The 16,630-nt window shown below is 49.4% G+C and overlaps 1 protein-coding gene across 4 annotated transcripts in view; it reads left to right on the top strand.

Annotated features, from left to right (window-relative positions):
• B3GAT1 (beta-1,3-glucuronyltransferase 1) overlaps positions 1-16,630 on the top strand; it is a 44,283-nt gene that overhangs the window by 24,729 nt on the left and 2,924 nt on the right. For 2 of the 4 annotated variants that reach the window (XM_071449676.1, XM_071449675.1), the window contains exons 2-6: positions 2,545-2,673; positions 2,813-2,959; positions 5,974-6,482; positions 9,983-10,279; positions 15,968-16,085. In XM_071449676.1, coding sequence (XP_071305777.1) covers positions 2,848-2,959; positions 5,974-6,482; positions 9,983-10,279; positions 15,968-16,054 — 1,005 coding nt within the window. In that variant the 5' untranslated portion in view covers positions 2,545-2,673; positions 2,813-2,847 and the 3' untranslated portion in view covers positions 16,055-16,085. The remainder of the gene's footprint in view (positions 1-2,544; positions 2,674-2,812; positions 2,960-5,973; positions 6,483-9,982; positions 10,280-15,967; positions 16,086-16,630) is intronic. The other 2 variants (XM_071449677.1, XM_071449678.1) reach the window with 2 other exon arrangements.

The raw sequence follows: 16,630 nt of genomic DNA, 5'->3' as shown, positions 1-16,630 counted from the left end.
GATAATAAAAAGAATAATAATATTTATTGAAGGGTCTTCAGGTACAAAACAGAGGCCAGGCAAAATTAAGAGAATGAAAAGCAGCTCTATGTATTGAAGGGTCTTCAGGTACATTTAGAGCAGACAAAACCCACCCTAAAATGGACAATGGGTCATGGTTTTCACACTTTTATAAGTTTGGTCCATTTGGTTAAAAAGTGGTTGTATTTATTGAAGAACCTTCAGGTACAAAACAGAGGCCAGACAAAATTAAGGGAATAAAAAACAGTTCTGTTTCTTGAAGGGCCTTCAGGTACATTTAGAGCAGACAAAGCCCCCCAAGGGCTGCACCCAAAAATGGACAATTCTAAGCTGATGGAGTGGCTGATTTCCTGTCCAGCTGCTGAGCTGGGAGCTCTGAGTGCCACTCTGAGCTCTGCTGGAGTTTCCTGAAAGGCCACGGGAGTGAAAACCTGCTGGAAATATTCCTGTTGGTGCCTTTTTGGGCTACCTAAAACAGAGGCCAGGCAAAATTAAGGGAATAAATAGTGCTTCTATTTATTGAAGGGCCTTCAGGTACATTTAGAGCAGACAAAACCCACCCAAAAATGGACAATGGGTCACAGGTTTCACACTTTGATAAGTTTGGTCCATTTGCATTTTGGGGGTGAATCTGCCAATTCCAGCTTCAGCTGATGAAGTCATTGACCCCAAGTTTGCTGCCCCCAGCTCCCTTTTGTTCCCATCTCTGGGCCCTGAGGCAGTGAGGTGTCCTTGATTGCCAGGCCTGGAGAGGAATTGTTGTGTCTGCCCCAAATGGGGAAGCAGCAGCTCCCACTGTGTGTGGAGTTCAGAGTTCTACACTAAAGAACTGCAGGGCTACAAATAGATGGAAAATATAATAATATACTATTATTAAATAGAATTTATTATTATTGGTAGTAGTAGTAGCAGTAGTAGCATTAGTATTAGTATTAAATATAATATCATCTCTTTCAAGTAGATGGAAAATAGAAAAGCTGAAATCCTGGAGAGGAATTGTTGTGTCTGCCCCAAATGGGGAAGCAGCAGCTCCCACTGCGTGTGGAGTTCAGAGTTCTACACTAAAGAACTGCAGGGCTACAAATAGATGGAAAACATAAATGCTCAAATCCTAAGGCATCAGGGAAAATATATAGGGAAAATATGGGATTTCTGTGGCCAGGAGCAGAGGTGCAGCCACCCCAAGGGCCCTGCCTGGCCAGGGGAGGATGTGGCAGGTGCCAGCCTGTGCTGCTGTGCCCAGCACTGCTGTGCTTGTGGCAGCCTCTGCCCCTTCCCTGCGCTGGGCTGGTGCAGGGGAAGGTTCTGCTCCGCTGGGATGGCTCAGACACTGCAGCTCTGAGCAGCTTCAGCTCAGCTGACAACAGGGCCTTGCCTGACAAGGGGATGCAAAGGGAAAGGAAGGCCCTGGACACACAGGGGACATCTCCCTGGAGGGGTGGGACCCAGCTGCTGCTGCTCACTGCCTCCCTGGGGTTTGCTCTTCTCAGGAGAGCTCTGGTGCTTTCTGTGCCTGTGAAAAACGCCAATCACTTGTTTTTACAATTTTAGAAGTTTAATAGTAATAAAATGGTTATTAAAATAGTAATACAATTAGAGTAATAATAATTTGGACAATTTGGATTAGGACAATACGAGACAATAGAAACAAAGAGTTATGGACAGTCCGGGTACCTCTTTCTGGGCAAAATAAGCCTGAAAAAGGACACACATTAAAAAGGGACTAACCCTTAAAAACAGTAGCCTGTTGCATATTCATACATCCCATCCATGATGCAGAAATTCCATTCAAACACAGGATTCTGTCTGGGCAGTGTCAGCTTCTTCCTCTGAATCCTGAGGGTGTCCTGGATCCTGAGTGAGGCAGGCAGAAGTCATCTTCTTCGGATAAGAGAACAATAAATTCCTTTTCTCTGTAAGATTTAGGTGTCCTGTGGCTGCTATCTGGTGCGAGTACCTCATTCCTTTCTTAAAAAATATCCCACTTACATAGTTCCTATTTTAACTACAAAAGTGACCTTTTAACTACAAAACTTTTGAAATGTGAATACAGCACTACTAATCAATACAACAAAACACACATAGTAAATATCTGCATAGAGCAGATGACAATATGAAACAGCAGAAACAAACTACAAAAGTTAAAGTTTATTTTTAACTATTTTAACTACAGAAGTTTTTAACTATTTTAAAACTATCTTAACTACAAAAGTGACCTTTTAACTACAAAACTATTAAAACGTGAATACAGCACTACTAATCAATACAACAAAACATACATAGTGAATATCTGCATAGAGCAGATGACAATATGAAACAGCAGAAACAGTTATTTTAACTACAAAAGTTAAAGTTTATTTTCAACTATCTTAACTACAGAAGTGACCTTTTAACTACAAAACTATTAAAACGTGAATACAGCACTACTAATCAATACAGCAAAACACACATAGTGAATATCTGCACAGAGCCATCCAATATGCACTTTTCACAGTGCCCGCTGGCCTTTGCTGTGTGTTGCAGGTTTCCTCCCACCTGAGTCCCTGAGGTTCCTGCTGGCAGCTCCAGCAGAGCCCTGCAGAGGTGCCCTCCTGCTCCTGGCTCTGAGGCCCCTCCAAACCTGCTTCTGCAATGGGTGGGTTGTAAGCACTGGTAAGACCCACGAGCCGTGTCACCTTGCTGCTCTCTGCCTCTCTCTCGCGTTCTCTCGCTCTGTCCTCGCTCCTTCCTGCCCATTTATTTCTGTTCTCCATGTGCTCTGCTGTTCTGTCTCTGGGGTTTTCACTGTCAGGTAATGAGGAGCTGTGGGCCCAGTCAGTCTTGGAGATGCCGAAGAGACGAGACATCCTGGCTATCGTGCTGATAGTTCTGCCCTGGACACTGCTAATCACCGTCTGGCACCAGAGCACCATTGCTCCTCTGCTTGCAGTGCACAAGGGTGAGAGAAACCAAACCAGCCCATGCCAAGCCCGTGCATCCCCCCCTTCGTCCTCATCTCCTCTCTCATTTCATTCCTCCATGGCAGCCATGCTCATCTCAGCTCCCAGACCATGCCCATGCAGGAGCCTCCCCACCTCTGCTGCAGGGGTTCTTCAGAGGCATCAAACTCCCCAGCTCAGCTCCTAGGGGTTCTTCAGAGGCATCAAACTCCCCACCTCAGCTCCTAGGGGTTCTTCAGAGGCATCAAACTCCCCACCTCTGCTGCAGGGGTTCTTCAGAGGCATCAAACTCCCCACCCCAGCTCCTAGGGGTTCTTCAGAGGCATCAAACTCCCCACCTCTGCTGCAGGGGTTCTTCAGAGGCATCAAACTCCCCACCTCTGCTCCTAGGGGCTCTTCAGAGGCATCAAACTCCCCACCTCTGCTGCAGGGGTTCTTCAGAGGCATCAAACTCCCCACCCCAGCTCCTAGGGGTTCTTCAGAGGCATCAAACTCCCCAGCTCAGCTCCTAGGGGTTCTTCACAGGCATCAAACTCCACGCCATGGGATGTGCTTGCTGCACTTGGAGAGCTCTTTATGGCCTAAGCCCAGAGTGCTGCTTCTCTTTGTTCCCTGAGAGGATTCCCTCCCTCCCTGCTGGCCTTTGCAGAGCTCTGCACACAAAGTCATTCCAGCGGGAAAGCTGCAAAAGAAACAGCAGAGGAAACAAAGCTGCCACTCGAGGCAGCTGCTCTGGGAGACCTGAGGCTGAGAGCACTTTTAAGGAAAGCAGAACAGCAGCGCTCTTGCACTTGAAGGAGAAGGCAAGAGCCAGATCTCACCTGCCTGAGGGAGCTGAAGTGCTCTGAGAAGTTGACTCCACACTCCTGTCACACACTGCAGCAAACACAGCCCTGGCCCAAACCAGGGGCTCCAGGAAGTTCTGAGGGAACCCTTCTGGCCAGAAGCATCCCAGTTAGGTCCTGTTCTTGGCACAGCAGCAATATCCAAGGGCTGGAAGAAGCCATGCTGCCTTCTGCCACCTTCCTTCCTGGTTCTGCCCTTCTGCTGTGGCCAGGCTGGTCTGGGGGAAGAAGACCAGTTCATTTTCAGACCCTTTCATCCTCTCTGGTCCCTTTCTCTGAGGGATTCTCTCCCCTTTCAGTGTTGGTCCCCATCCTGCATAGCTGCTTATCCCTTTGCTGGACACTCTGATGTGCAGTTTGAGCTGCAGGAACTTCAGTCTGTCCTGAGCAGTTTTCCCTTTCTCCTGACTGCCACCTCTGAGGCTTTGGGCAGGGAAAAACGCCTCTGATCTCTTCTGGAAGGTGGACAGTGTTTCAGGGGATGAGGGATCTCCTGGGCTCTAAAAGAGGACTTTAAAGATGACTAAAAACACACTGCCTGTCTGTACAGCAGTTTGATCAGTGCCCTAAAAGCTGTTTTCTGTCAATGGCCTCTGCAGTTTCAGCACAGAGACTGCTCCAATGGCTTGGTCAAGAACGCACCAATGACCTTGATGAGACACTTCTCTGCTTCTCAGAGCCCCCAGTAGAGAGTGAGTGGTGGTAGAGACCAATCTGAAATCTCTCAAGAGGAATCATTTTGTTCTTGTGAAGCATTTCTGAGATGCTCTGCTCACAGGTGCTGAGAGAGATGTGCACCTGGAGATGGCCAGACAGCAGCACTTCCCCGTGCCAGGGCTCACAGCTGAGGATCTGACCTGCAGGGCTTTGCAAACTGCCTCAGGCACCATCCTGGCTAATTACATTTGTGTCTGTGTCCAATGCATTTCGCAGATTTATTTCTGAATTGATTCCAGCTCTCAGAGAGCTCTGCTGTGATGCTGAGGTGCTTTGCAGCACACAGGGCCTGATAGCAACGTGTGCCCTGCTCCTTCCCCCAAATATCCACCCCCCTCTGTCAATACCTTGGAGTACAAAGCCTTCATTTGGTTCAGGTATCAAAGCTTTGCTGCTGGAAGAATAACATGCTATGAAAAAGCCATGGGTAATCCCATGCTGGGTCAGATCTAATGGCCCTCTGTTGCTGTTCTTTCTCATCTCAAGTACCTGATGTTGAAAAATCTATGGCTCAAAGAGCTCTGTGCCCACTGGAGAGGCAGCCTTCCATCCTGAGTGGGGGTCCCCCTTCATCTCTGCAGACTGTGGCATTCCCCCTGCCCTGCACTGGAGAATTGCACGTGGAACTTGCACCCTGGAAAAGCAGCAGGTGCATCAACACTGGTTTTCCTCGAGCTGATTGTGAACATTTGCAGGGATTTTGTATGTTTGGATCAGAGTATCCGATCTTTAGGCTGTTCATGTCTCACATCTGCAGCCCTGAGGGGGCTGTTCTGTTCAGAGGCTGGAGGGGCCTTTTTGAGGCAGGTTAGTTAGAGGCAGGGGAAAGTCTCTGCAGGAAAAAACCTACAATTACAGGCTTTAATTTCCACTCTCCATTTCTGCATTTGAAGTGCACCTTTCCCCACTTCTCTGAGGCTGTCAGAGAGCAGTGTCCTGCCCAGACCGTGATGCTGGGGATCTTCACTGGCCTGGTGTTTTCCACCAGTTTTTTCTGTGCCTCCCAGTCCAGGTCCTCCAGTTCCTGAGTGCAGATCTGAGTCCTGCCCCACTGAGCGTGGTGCCCAGAGCCCTGGAGCTCTTCAGGGATGATGGACCATCATTCCACGTGGCTATTCTCTTTATCTAAACCTACTTGCTCTACAATCCTCTCTTTTCTGGGTGCTTTTTGAAGCTGCTTGTTGTGAGCGCTCAGCCCAGTTGTGAGCTCAGCTTGTTGAGCACTCAGCCTGTTGTGAGCTCTCAGGTCTTTTTTCTTTTCAGTGCTGGTTTTCTAGCAGCAGAATCTTCTTTTCTCACGTGTGTTTGTCCCTGATTCCTTTATTTATCCGTGCCCTTACCCACGAAAGCCTCCACTCCTGGCACCCACGAGGGTGACCCGCTGGCTCAGCCAGGGGGTGCCGGACGCCCGAGTCCATGCAGCTCTCTCTTCTCTCCATGCCCTTGCCCAGATGATGGTGGTGACTCCCAGCGTGATCTCGCTGCAGGCTTGGACTCCAAGGAATACTGCCTGTCGGACCGGGACATAGTGGAGGTGGTGAGGACAGAGTACGTTTACACGCGCCCACCCCCGTGGTCGGACACGCTGCCCACCATCCACGTGGTCACCCCCACCTACAGCCGGCCGGTGCAGAAGGCAGAGCTGACCAGGCTGGCCAACACCCTGCTGCACGTGCCCAACCTTCACTGGATCCTGGTGGAGGACTCGCAGCGCCGCACGCCGCTCATCACCCGCCTGCTGCGGGACACGGGGCTCAACTACACCCACCTGAACGTGGAGACGCCCCGCAACTACAAACTGCGAGGGGACATGAGGGACCCCCGCATCCCCCGCGGCACCATGCAGAGGAACCTGGCCCTCAGGTGGCTGAGAGAGACCTTTCACAAAAACAACAGCCAGCCCGGGATTGTTTACTTTGCTGATGATGATAACACCTACAGCCTGGAGCTCTTCGAGGAGGTAAGGGCCTGCTGGGGGGGGGTGGATGGGGCTGGTGAGCCTGGGGAGTGTAGGATGGTTGTGGGTGTTGTGGTGATGGTTGTGGTGAGCCTGGATGAGTGTAGGAGTGGAGTGGTTGTTCTGTCTATCTAGGATGGGGCTGGTGAGCCTGGGGTAAGACGGTCAGGATGGACGGGGATGAGAGATCTCTGAAGCCAGGTCATGGAACTTGGGGTTTATTGCAAAGGGCCTGGGTGCAGGGCCCTGCTGGGAGCTGCCAGGCACAGCTCGGAGCAGGACTGAGAGAAGAGAGGGGGAGAGAGGATGAGAGGGTAAGAGAGTAAAAAAAGGTAAGAGCATAAAAGGGTAAGAGAGCAAGGTTCCCGATCCAATACCATAAATCTTCTTCTGTGTTGAATATTCTAATTCTCGCTAACCAGTCTAGCACAAGATACAAATCCTACAGCATTTACATACAGCCTATAAGAATCATTACATTACCATACTGTGTCACATTTTAAACCCTAAAAACTCCTCTTTGGGCCAATCTAGTAGGGTCTGCTCTGCCCCTTGGGCCTGTCTGCAAGCAGAGGGTGTTGTTTCATTAAAAGGAGATCACCTTCAGCTGGCCATGCCATTGTTTTCCAGTTGTTCAGTAACTGAGGTATCTCAAAGCTTGCTTTCATTTCAATCTGGCTTACAGTTTCCATATTCTCAAGATATTTTGCCAGACAATCATATTGATAAGGCTTTCCTGTTTCATCTTCCCCAACAGGGAAGGGGTGAGGTGTAAGGGGTTCCAGTATGGGTGAATGAAGGTGGTATGGAATGTAATCTTATCCCCTAAAGAGTTGCAGCTGAACCAATTACTAAAGATTAGGAGCAGGCCTGATGATAACAGGCCACACCTGTAGCCAATAAGAACAGTGTTAGAAAAGAGTGGATTGGTGGGAACTGGAGTCAGCTGGCTGCTGTGAGGACAAGGAAGAGTCAGTGCCTAGAGGAGCTGCCTACAAGAAACATGAAGGAGGTACAAAACTCTGGTAATATGGAACCCTTGTAATGTAATGACAACAGAACTCTTGCAATATAATGACAATAGTGAGGGATGCTGTGGGTGAACTGAGGAGATGCTGGGCTCTACAGCCTTCCCAGGACCTCTTGTTCAGAGATGTTCCCTGTGCTGGTCCCTGCCTTGCTGCACACACGAGGAGCAGGAGTTTGCTGGAGCTTTTGGTTCCCCTCCTGGAAAAGCAGAGCCCTTCATACAGTGCCTGGGGGAGGGATGTCTGTGCCAGGAGATGTGCCCAGTTTCTTCCCCCTGGAGCAATTCCTATTCCAGTACTCAGCATGACTCTCCCAGGGTGCTATCAGCAGGCAGAGGGGCTGAGATCTCTCCCTGAAGCTGACAGCTCCAGGGCTGATTTTCAGCATGTCCTGACAATGTGGTTGGGCTTGAGCAGGGGAAGATTTTCTGGGCTTTCTCACCTTTGCTCTTTGTTCCAGCCCAGCTGGGGCTCTACATGAGCTCCTGTCTGCAGGTTTGAATGTTCTTACTTGGCTTCCAGCTCAGAAATTACTTGTTCCCTTGCTCTCTTGAGGCCAAACTCTTTCACCAAGGGATGAGAAAGGAGGATTGCTTCCTTCCCACCAGCTGCTTGTTTTCATACCTGGGATCTCCTATTTATTTCCTCATGCATGCCTCTTTCCCTTCCCCAATGGCTCTCACTTTAGCTTGCACAGCCACAGGAATGGCTTTGGAAGCTGAGAGTGAATTCAGGCTGAATTTCTTTCTTCCCCTGTCCCCTTTGAGGCTGGCTCTGGTGGCATCTTGAGACAGACTCCTCACATGAATAAAGCAGAAAGGGTTCCTTCATTCACTCCTGTGCTGTGCTCATAGAGGCTTCTCCTCTCAGATGTGTCTCTGCAGTTAAGGTCACTGAGCCAAGGAAATGTGCTGTGAAATGCAGGAGACACACATTATTGTTCCCTGTGGACAGGGGCTGCCGTTAGCAGCTGTATAATGCAGAAGGGCAAGTGCCAGAGCTCTTCTGCTCTCGTTTGCAGTAATTAGCAGTGATGAGATTAGCTCTGGGAGAGCCCTGATCTAAGAGAGCGAGCTGAGAGCAGAGATGGAGGCTGAGCCTGCCAGGGAGCAGGGCAGGGTGCTGAGGGTGAGTGGCATTCAGAGCATCTGCCTTGGCCAAAGGGGGCCCCTGGTGGCCCTGCTCCGTTTCTGGCGGCCACAGGGAGCAGAGGCACCCTGTTCCACAGGGCAGGGCTGTCCTGCCTGCTGGCAGTGTCCAGAGAGGCTGTGCTTCCCAGCTGTCCCCCAGGCTGGCAGCTGCACTGCCCCACTCTGGAGATGCCCTTAGCCCTACATAGCCTGAGACTGCAGCTTAAATACCTTAGCAGAGACCACCTTTCTTCCTAGATGTGCCATTCCTGCATTTCCATGAGGCCTTGGACAAGGTTCTTCCTTCCTGTGTCTTGGTTTGCCCATGTGGAGCCCAAGAGCTGGACAAAAACCCCACTCATAAATCCCAGAGATTTCAAACAAACTTCTTCCTGCCTCGCTCGGGCAGGATGATGCTGTTAGAATTATGAGGAAGAAGATGATGATGACCAGATAGAATCCTGTGTTTGAATGGAATTTATGCATCATGTATGAGGTGTATGAATATGCAACAGGCTGTTGTTTTTAAGGGTTAATCCTTTGTTAACGGGTGTCCTTTTTTATGGGCTATGCTGCCCAGAAAAGGTACCCAGACTGTCCATAACTCTTTGTTTCTCTTGTCTCATATTGTCCTAATTCAAATTGTCCAAATTATTATTATTACTCTAATTATATTGCTATGAATTAATACAGCATGTGTAAAATACATACTTTATGATTGGCTTTTCACAAATATTAAAATGAATATTATATGTGTTGTGTTAGAAAGTTATGCTGTATTAATTCTCTTAAGTAGTGTGTTAAATATAGTTTTAGGTTATAACAAAATGTTAAAATAGAAACTATGCTCTGTAGGATACTTTTTTTCTAAAGAAAGGACTCGCACTGAGATAGCAGCCACAGGACACCTAAATCATTCAGAGAAAGCAAATTTATTGCTCCATTATCAGAACTTCTTCCCGCCTCGCTTGGGCAGGATGATGCCGTTAGGATTATGAGGAAGAAGTTGATGATCACCAAACAGAATCCTGTATTTGAGTGGAATTTATGCATCATGTGTGAGATGTATGAATGTGCAGCAGGCTATTGCTTTTAAGGGTTAATCCCTTGTTAACGGGTGTCCTTTCTTTGGGGCTATCACAAAATCCACATTTTTCACACTCTGTGTTTTCCTGGCAGATGCGCAGCACCCAAAGGTGTTGGTGTGGCCCGTGGCCTTCATGGGCGGCCTGCGCTTAAAGTTTTCATACAGGCACAACTTATTTCACATATATTTTATTTTAATATCTGCGAAAAGCCAAGCACAGCATACCCATTTCTCACACTCTGTGTGTGCTCGTGGCAGATGCGCAGCACCAGGAAGGTGTCGGTGTGGCCCGTGGCCTTTGTGGGCGGCCTGCGCTACGAGTCGCCCAAGGTGAACGCGGCGGGGAAGGTTTACGGCTGGAAAACCGTCTTCGACCCTCACCGGCCCTTCGCCATCGACATGGCCGGCTTTGCTGTCAACCTCAGGCTCATCCTGCAGCGCTCCCAGGCCTACTTCAAACTGCGCGGGGTCAAGGGCGGCTACCAGGAGAGCAGCCTGCTCCGCGAACTGGTCACCCTCAGCGACCTCGAGCCCAAGGCTGCCAACTGCACTAAGGTATGCTCTCGTCCTGCTGCGGGGTGCTGGGGAGCCAGAGGGGCAAGAAAACACAGTTTTCTCCATCATTCCATCACTTCACAGATTCACAGTATTGATATTTACCAATACAGCCAGACGGGACATGCCTGAGCTTGTCTGGCCCTGCTGCTGAACCAAACAGCAGCACTGTGGTGTTTCACCCCACAGACACTTTTGGCCAGCTGGGTGTGTGGTGTTTCACCCCACAGACACTTTTGGCTGCCTGGGTGTGTGGTGTTTCACCCCACAGACACTTTTGCCTGGCTGGGTGCTGCAGTTGGCACGTGGGGACAAATCCAGGCCTGCAGGAGCTCTGGTGCTGCTGGGATGGAGCTTCCCCCCATAACAGGGGCTGCTCCTCAGGTTTCCCTCTGTGGAGAAGCTTTAAGGCGATGGTGAAGGAAAGGAGTTGGTTCTGATGGAGGGTTTGGATCCAGAGCTTTATTCTGGCCCTCAGGCCTCTGGATCCAGCACCAGCTCCAACAGAACTCTCTGAGCCTGTGGCTGCTGCTCCTTTAACCCCGGGGAGAGGGGCAGGGAAGGGGCAGGGCTGCTCACACAGGCTCTGCCTTGCTGCTAAGTTGTCTTCTCCCTCCTGACACCTCTGCAGTATCTGTGCTGTCGGTGCCCACAAAAACCTGGATCTTTCTATGTCAGAGATAACACAGAAATGTTGTAGTGCCTGGGATATTGCTGTGAGCTCCAGGAGGCTCCATTTGGGGGGATTTCACTGCTTTTAGCTGACTGATCAATGCTGCCTGTACACATGGCTGGGTCAGGGAGCAGGACCCCGTGTGCTAAATAACACAGAAACCATGGATGGTTCTTCTCCTGAAAACTTCCCAGTCTGAGAGGAGAGATGAATCTGTCTGGGCTGACAGGGACCGTGGGAGACACCATGAGACAAAGCTGCTTAGAGTGACAGGCATCAATCACAGCCCATGAGCCACAGAGGTGCTGCCAAGGGCTTTGAAGCTTTGGGAATGGGTTCCCTAAATACTGGAGGTGTGCTGAGGGTCCCTCTGAAATCAGAGACCCCTGTGTAGCACTCTCACACCTTTGTATGTTGTAAACATCAGCCAGTCTGATTTAGAGAGTCTTTATTGCTTAATTACCCTCACAGAATTGTTCTTTTATTGCAAATAAGTTGTTATTGCCAACAGCCCCAGTGTTGGATCCAGGTCTCATCTTTTCTGGGATAGGAAGGAAAATGTGGCTTATAGCCTTTGCCTGATTTCCATGTGCACTGCTCCAAAACCATGGAAAAAACCAGGAATCTGAATGTTCAACAGTGCTCTCACAAGGAATCCAGGAATGAGGAGGAGGAGCCGAGGGGAAGGAGCAAGTCTGGGCTTTATCTGATACCTGCTGTGCCTCTCTGAATCCACATTTCTGGTTATGGCTGTCCTACACTGGTTCAAATAACCCAACCAGCCTCCCAAGAAAGAGGAAAGAGTTTGGATTAAAATTGGATCCCTGTTCCTGGGCTCTGTGTGGAAATAAACGTGTTTCCAACAGGCAGGAGGGACGGACAGGCTGCTTTTACTCTGTGTACAGAGGATCAGGGCTGTTTACCTGATCTTCTCTCCACAGGGTGTTTACCAGGGTGTTTACCTGGCCAGTTATGCAGTCTTTGGTCCATTGTCCCTGCTGTAAACAAATACCTGCTGGAAGGAAGCTCTGCTGAAAGGCTGGGGTGGGAAATGACAGCCCTGGAGGAAGGAGAGGAAGGAAAATGTTGTTTCCAGGAGGGGGAAACAAAGGGTGCTGGAGCCAGGCAGGGCTGAGCCAGGCCAGGGATGGGAGGAAGCAGCAGGGATTGCTGCCCAGCACTGGAAGCAGACTGAGTTTCCTTTCTTGGCTGGGCTGGGGGAGCTCACAAGGCTCCTTGTTGTGAGCTGAATGCTGTCTGCTCCTGGCAGGCTCTGAGTGCAGCTTTGCAGCCTCCATTTCCCTGGAAATCTCCATTTCTGCTCTTACTCACCTGTGACTGTGTTCACAGGGGTCTGAGGATGAGGGAAGAGATGAGGATCTGACTCCATGTTCAGAAGGCTGATTTATTATTTTATGATATATATTACATTAAAACTATACTAAAAGAATAGAAGAAAGGATTTCATCAGAAGGCTGGCTAAGAATAGAAAAAGAAAGAATGATAACAAAGGCTTGGGGCTCAGACTCTATCTGAGCCAGCTGGGCTGTGATTGGCCATTAATTAGAAACAACCACATGAGCCCAATCCCAGATGCACCTGTTGCATCCCACAGCAGCAGATAACCATTGTTTGCATTTTGTTCCTGAGGCCTCTCAGCTTCTCAGGAGGAAAAATCCTAAAGAAAGGATTTTCCATAGAAGATGCCTGTGACACTCACCCCTTTTACCAGGACAAGAGTCAGGGCCAGCAGCAGAGAAGGACCAAAGCCAGCTGTGCTCTGGGCTTCTCTGAGCCTGAGGTCACAACTGAGGCTCCTCTCTCCCCCCTGTGCTCCCAGCACTTGTCATGCTTTGCTCCTGTTAAACACAACCACACACCTGCTTTGCAGGGAGATTTACATTAAAAATTATGATGTGCTTAGACAGAGTCATTAAGGGGGGATCAGAGGAATGTGTAAGATAAGCACAGACATCTGTTCTCCAAAAATGCTGCCTTCCCTGTGTGCTCTGCTGGTGCTGGAAATGTTGATCAGAATTCAGCCCACAAACACACACTCCTGCAGAAAGCTGAAGTGTAGGCCAAAGATCACGTATCATGCTTATTTTGTTGGATTTGGGAACTGCCCAGAATGAAGGAGAAAGTAAAGGAAGTCAGTATTAGTTGCTGAGGAGAAAGGTATCCCTCCTTATGAGGAGGGAAGGATTGGTTTATCCTGGAGCTGTAAGGAAACAGGGCTTTGCAAGGGTTCTCTGTATTTGGATTTCTGCTGTTTGTGCATTTCCCCAGATCAAACCATCCTCTCTTCAACCCCTTGGCACAGGAGAGAGGTCTGAGATTTGGCATTGCTGTCAGGCTGGTGGAAGGGGGGGACACTCTGTTCCCCATTTTCTTTGGACACCCAGGGAACAACCTGCAGTGAGCTCAGGCAGGGAGGACTGAAGCAGAGACAGAGGCCCATGGGCACCACAATGCCACAGCTGGGGACATTTTATTGTCAGGCTGCAGAGCAGGGAGCAGAGCTGCCCTTTCAGCCTGGTGTCTCTTTTTTCCCCATTCTGTAGTTTCCATTTCAAACAACAGCAATTCCTGAATCCCTCCTGGGAGGGTCTGCTGGAAACCCTGTGATCCCTCCCACTGCAGGTCGGACACTTCTGTTTGTTTTTTCATCTCCTGTTGGGAGACAATGAATTGTTCTGCTGTGGAGATGGAGCCTTGTGACCTCCTAGGTCTGTTTTGAGTCCTGTGACTCCAAATGTCAGGCCAGGAATGAGTGGAAGGGTTTTGCAGTAGTGTTTTTAAAGGGGGGGTCCCTTGAGTGATCTCAAGGGTGATGTATGAAGTGATGTATGAAATCACTGCTCAGGAAAAGTCAGATATTTGGTCCCCCTCACTGTTTGGTCCCTCGTGAGAGAGCCAAAGCTTCTCTGAGGCATAAAACATGCTGCTTGTTGAAAAAAAACAAGCACTGGCTGAAAGGAAAAGCAAATGTTTCTGTGGTAAATGGTGATCTACCTCCCACGTTAAGGAGCACAGCATGGAAAATGGTAAAAGCTGCTGTATCAAGCTGTAAACTCTGAAAATGGGTCAGTTTTAGCCCATTTGATCTGCCCTTTTTGGCATTTGGCTTTAAGAGAGCAGAAGTGGGCTCCAGTTGAAGCAGAGCACTGGTGCTGTGTGGTTGTGTTGCTCTGCTGCTGGAGTGGGAGTGAGCCCTGGGCCAGAGGAGGGCCAGCAGTGCCAAGGGCTCTCTCTGAAGGGGAGAATTGGCTGCAGGATTTCTCCAGCACCTTTTAATCCTTTCACCATCACTGCAGAGCCCTGAGAGCCGCTCGTGAGCCCCGCTGGGTTTTGTCTTTTCCCGGGCATGCAGTGCAGTAATTGCAGCAGTGGGGAGAGCAGGGCTGGAATCAAGGGTGACTTTGATGAGCAGGCTCTGAAGTGCTCGTGGGGGATGATGAAATGGATTTTTGGACCCACTCCAGCCAGCAGTTGGTCTCTACTGCTTCAGTATTAGCAGAGATTTAAGCTCCACACAGGAGGTGACTGCTCACATCAGAGAGGAATTTGGTCAAACAAGGTCCTTGGGAAGGGAGGGAAGGTGCTCTGCTTGAACCAGGAGGGTTTGAAAGGGGCTTTGTTCATCCCTCAGAAGCAGAACGTGGCCTGGTTTTTCAGGAAGGCAGGCACTGGGTGGAAGAGGTTTGCAGGATTGGGTGTGCAGGGGATTGTCATGGCAACCAGAGGGAAACCCCACGAGGTGGGAAACAGCCAGGCACAGGTGAGGGGAAGCAGGAAACCTGTTTGGAGAGGATAAAGCTGCAAGGAGGAAAGCAATGAGGATAATTGAGTATTTTAAGCAGCTTCCAGAACCGTCTGAGCACAGCAAGTAGAAACAATTTCCTACAACAGCCCCTCTGAAATACTCAACCACCTCAGATTCTGCCAGTTCTCCTGCACAGATGTTGATCTCTCTGCAACTCTGCTGCCAAGACAGAGGGAAGCTTTTAGGAGAAGCTCCAGTTGTGTTTTAAGCAAGTTTGGGAGGGGTTTTAATCCCTGGTACAGAATAGGGGGTGGCTGTATGGGGGCAGCATTCCAAAGGCTTTTTTGGGGGATCCAAAGGCTTTGGGGGATCCATAGGGGAATGCTGGGTTATGAGAGGGTGTGTGCAGCCCAGAGCTCGTGGGAAGAAGGGAGGATTCTGGAGCCAGCTCCTGCCTCAGCAGCTCTGAGGCTGCAGCAGCAGTGAGTCCTTCCCTGCTCAGTGACACTCAGTGGCTTTTTAGGCTCTGGAAAAGATTTAAAAGTGAAAAGAGAAGTGGTGGTTTTGTCTTTTCCCGGGCATGCAGCGCAGGAATTGCAGCAGTGGGGAGAGCAGGGCTGGAATCAAGGGTGACTTTGATGAGCAGGCTCTGAAGGGCTTGTGGGGGATGATGAAATGGAGGTTAGGAAATGAGGTTAGGGGGCAGACTGATGCCTGCTCCCCAGGAATGGATTTTCAGGGATGCACTGAAAAATTCAGATTGTATTTCCCTCAGCCAAAGGCAGGGGTGGACATGGAAGAGCTGCTGATGCCTCTTCCCTCCCAACACCACCTAAATGTCAGAAATTTGCATTTCCCCTCTGAGTGACTCCAAGGCTGAGGGTGTGGGTGATAACCAAGGAGCAGCTGAGGAGCTGTGGGAGGCAGGGCTGTGATTCCAGGCTGGGAGGGAGCTGCCTTACCCCATTGGAAGGCTGATGAGCCTTTGGAGGGAGCTGCTGGATAACTACATGGAAGGAGCAGGGTAATGTCCCACGACAGCACACTGTAAATGGTGATTTCTGTGCACTGTGCATTCTGCAGAGCAGCAGCTCTGCCTAAATGAAGGTTTATGCAAAGCCCCTCTCAGCAGTGGATGCACCATTAGGCTCCAGGGTGGCTGCTTAAATTGCACTATTGATTTAATGTGCAGGAATATTTCCTAGTGCACTGGAGAGCTGCAGCTAATGACTTCTGCTGGCTTCCTCAGATTTTAGTCTGGCACACAAGGACAGAGAAGCCTGTGCTGGTGAACGAGGGCAAGAAAGGATTCACAGATCCCAATGTGGAAATCTGACTGTGCATGGCTGACAGAGACCAACAACCAGGTAAGAGCTGTTTCTAACAGCGCTGAGAAACTACACAAGGGCAGGAAAAAGAGAAAAGCTCTTTTAAATGTGCTTTTTCATTTCCATTTTTCACAACCCTGACCTTCCCTTACTGCTAAACCTCTCAAGACCATTTGTTAATCTCTCTTTTTTAGAGTTAATCCATGTTTAAGACAAAATACCTGCTGAGAGATTGAGGGGAAGAAAAATGCAGGGAGTAGGAGTTTCAGCAGAAGTTGCAGCATTAAGAAAAATCCTTGTGTAAACAAGGTTGCCTTATTAACTTAATATAGCTAAAGCACAGAGGTGAAGGGTGTGGATTTATCCACCTGCAAGCACCTGAGGGAAGCTAAAGCAGTAGCAGCAAAAAGATTTTTGGCCAGGCAGAAGCTTTCACTGAGGGAAATATTTAATTCAGGCCCACAGTGAAGGCACAGAGGGGCAGTGATGAGTATGGAAGGTGTGGATTGAACCCTGCCTGAGGTGTTTGTTCACCTGAGGAGACCATGGGGTGTCTTTTCCAGTGGAAAGGAGGAAAGAGCACA

This window comes from Agelaius tricolor, unplaced genomic scaffold (assembly GCF_023055355.1).
Source record: "Agelaius tricolor isolate 1412-34295 unplaced genomic scaffold, bAgeTri1.0.p SCAF_29, whole genome shotgun sequence".
NCBI classification, from domain to species: domain Eukaryota; kingdom Metazoa; phylum Chordata; class Aves; order Passeriformes; family Icteridae; genus Agelaius; species Agelaius tricolor.
The sequence above is the reverse complement of the archived record's forward strand: the minus strand, read 5'-3'. Positions and strand labels throughout refer to the sequence as shown.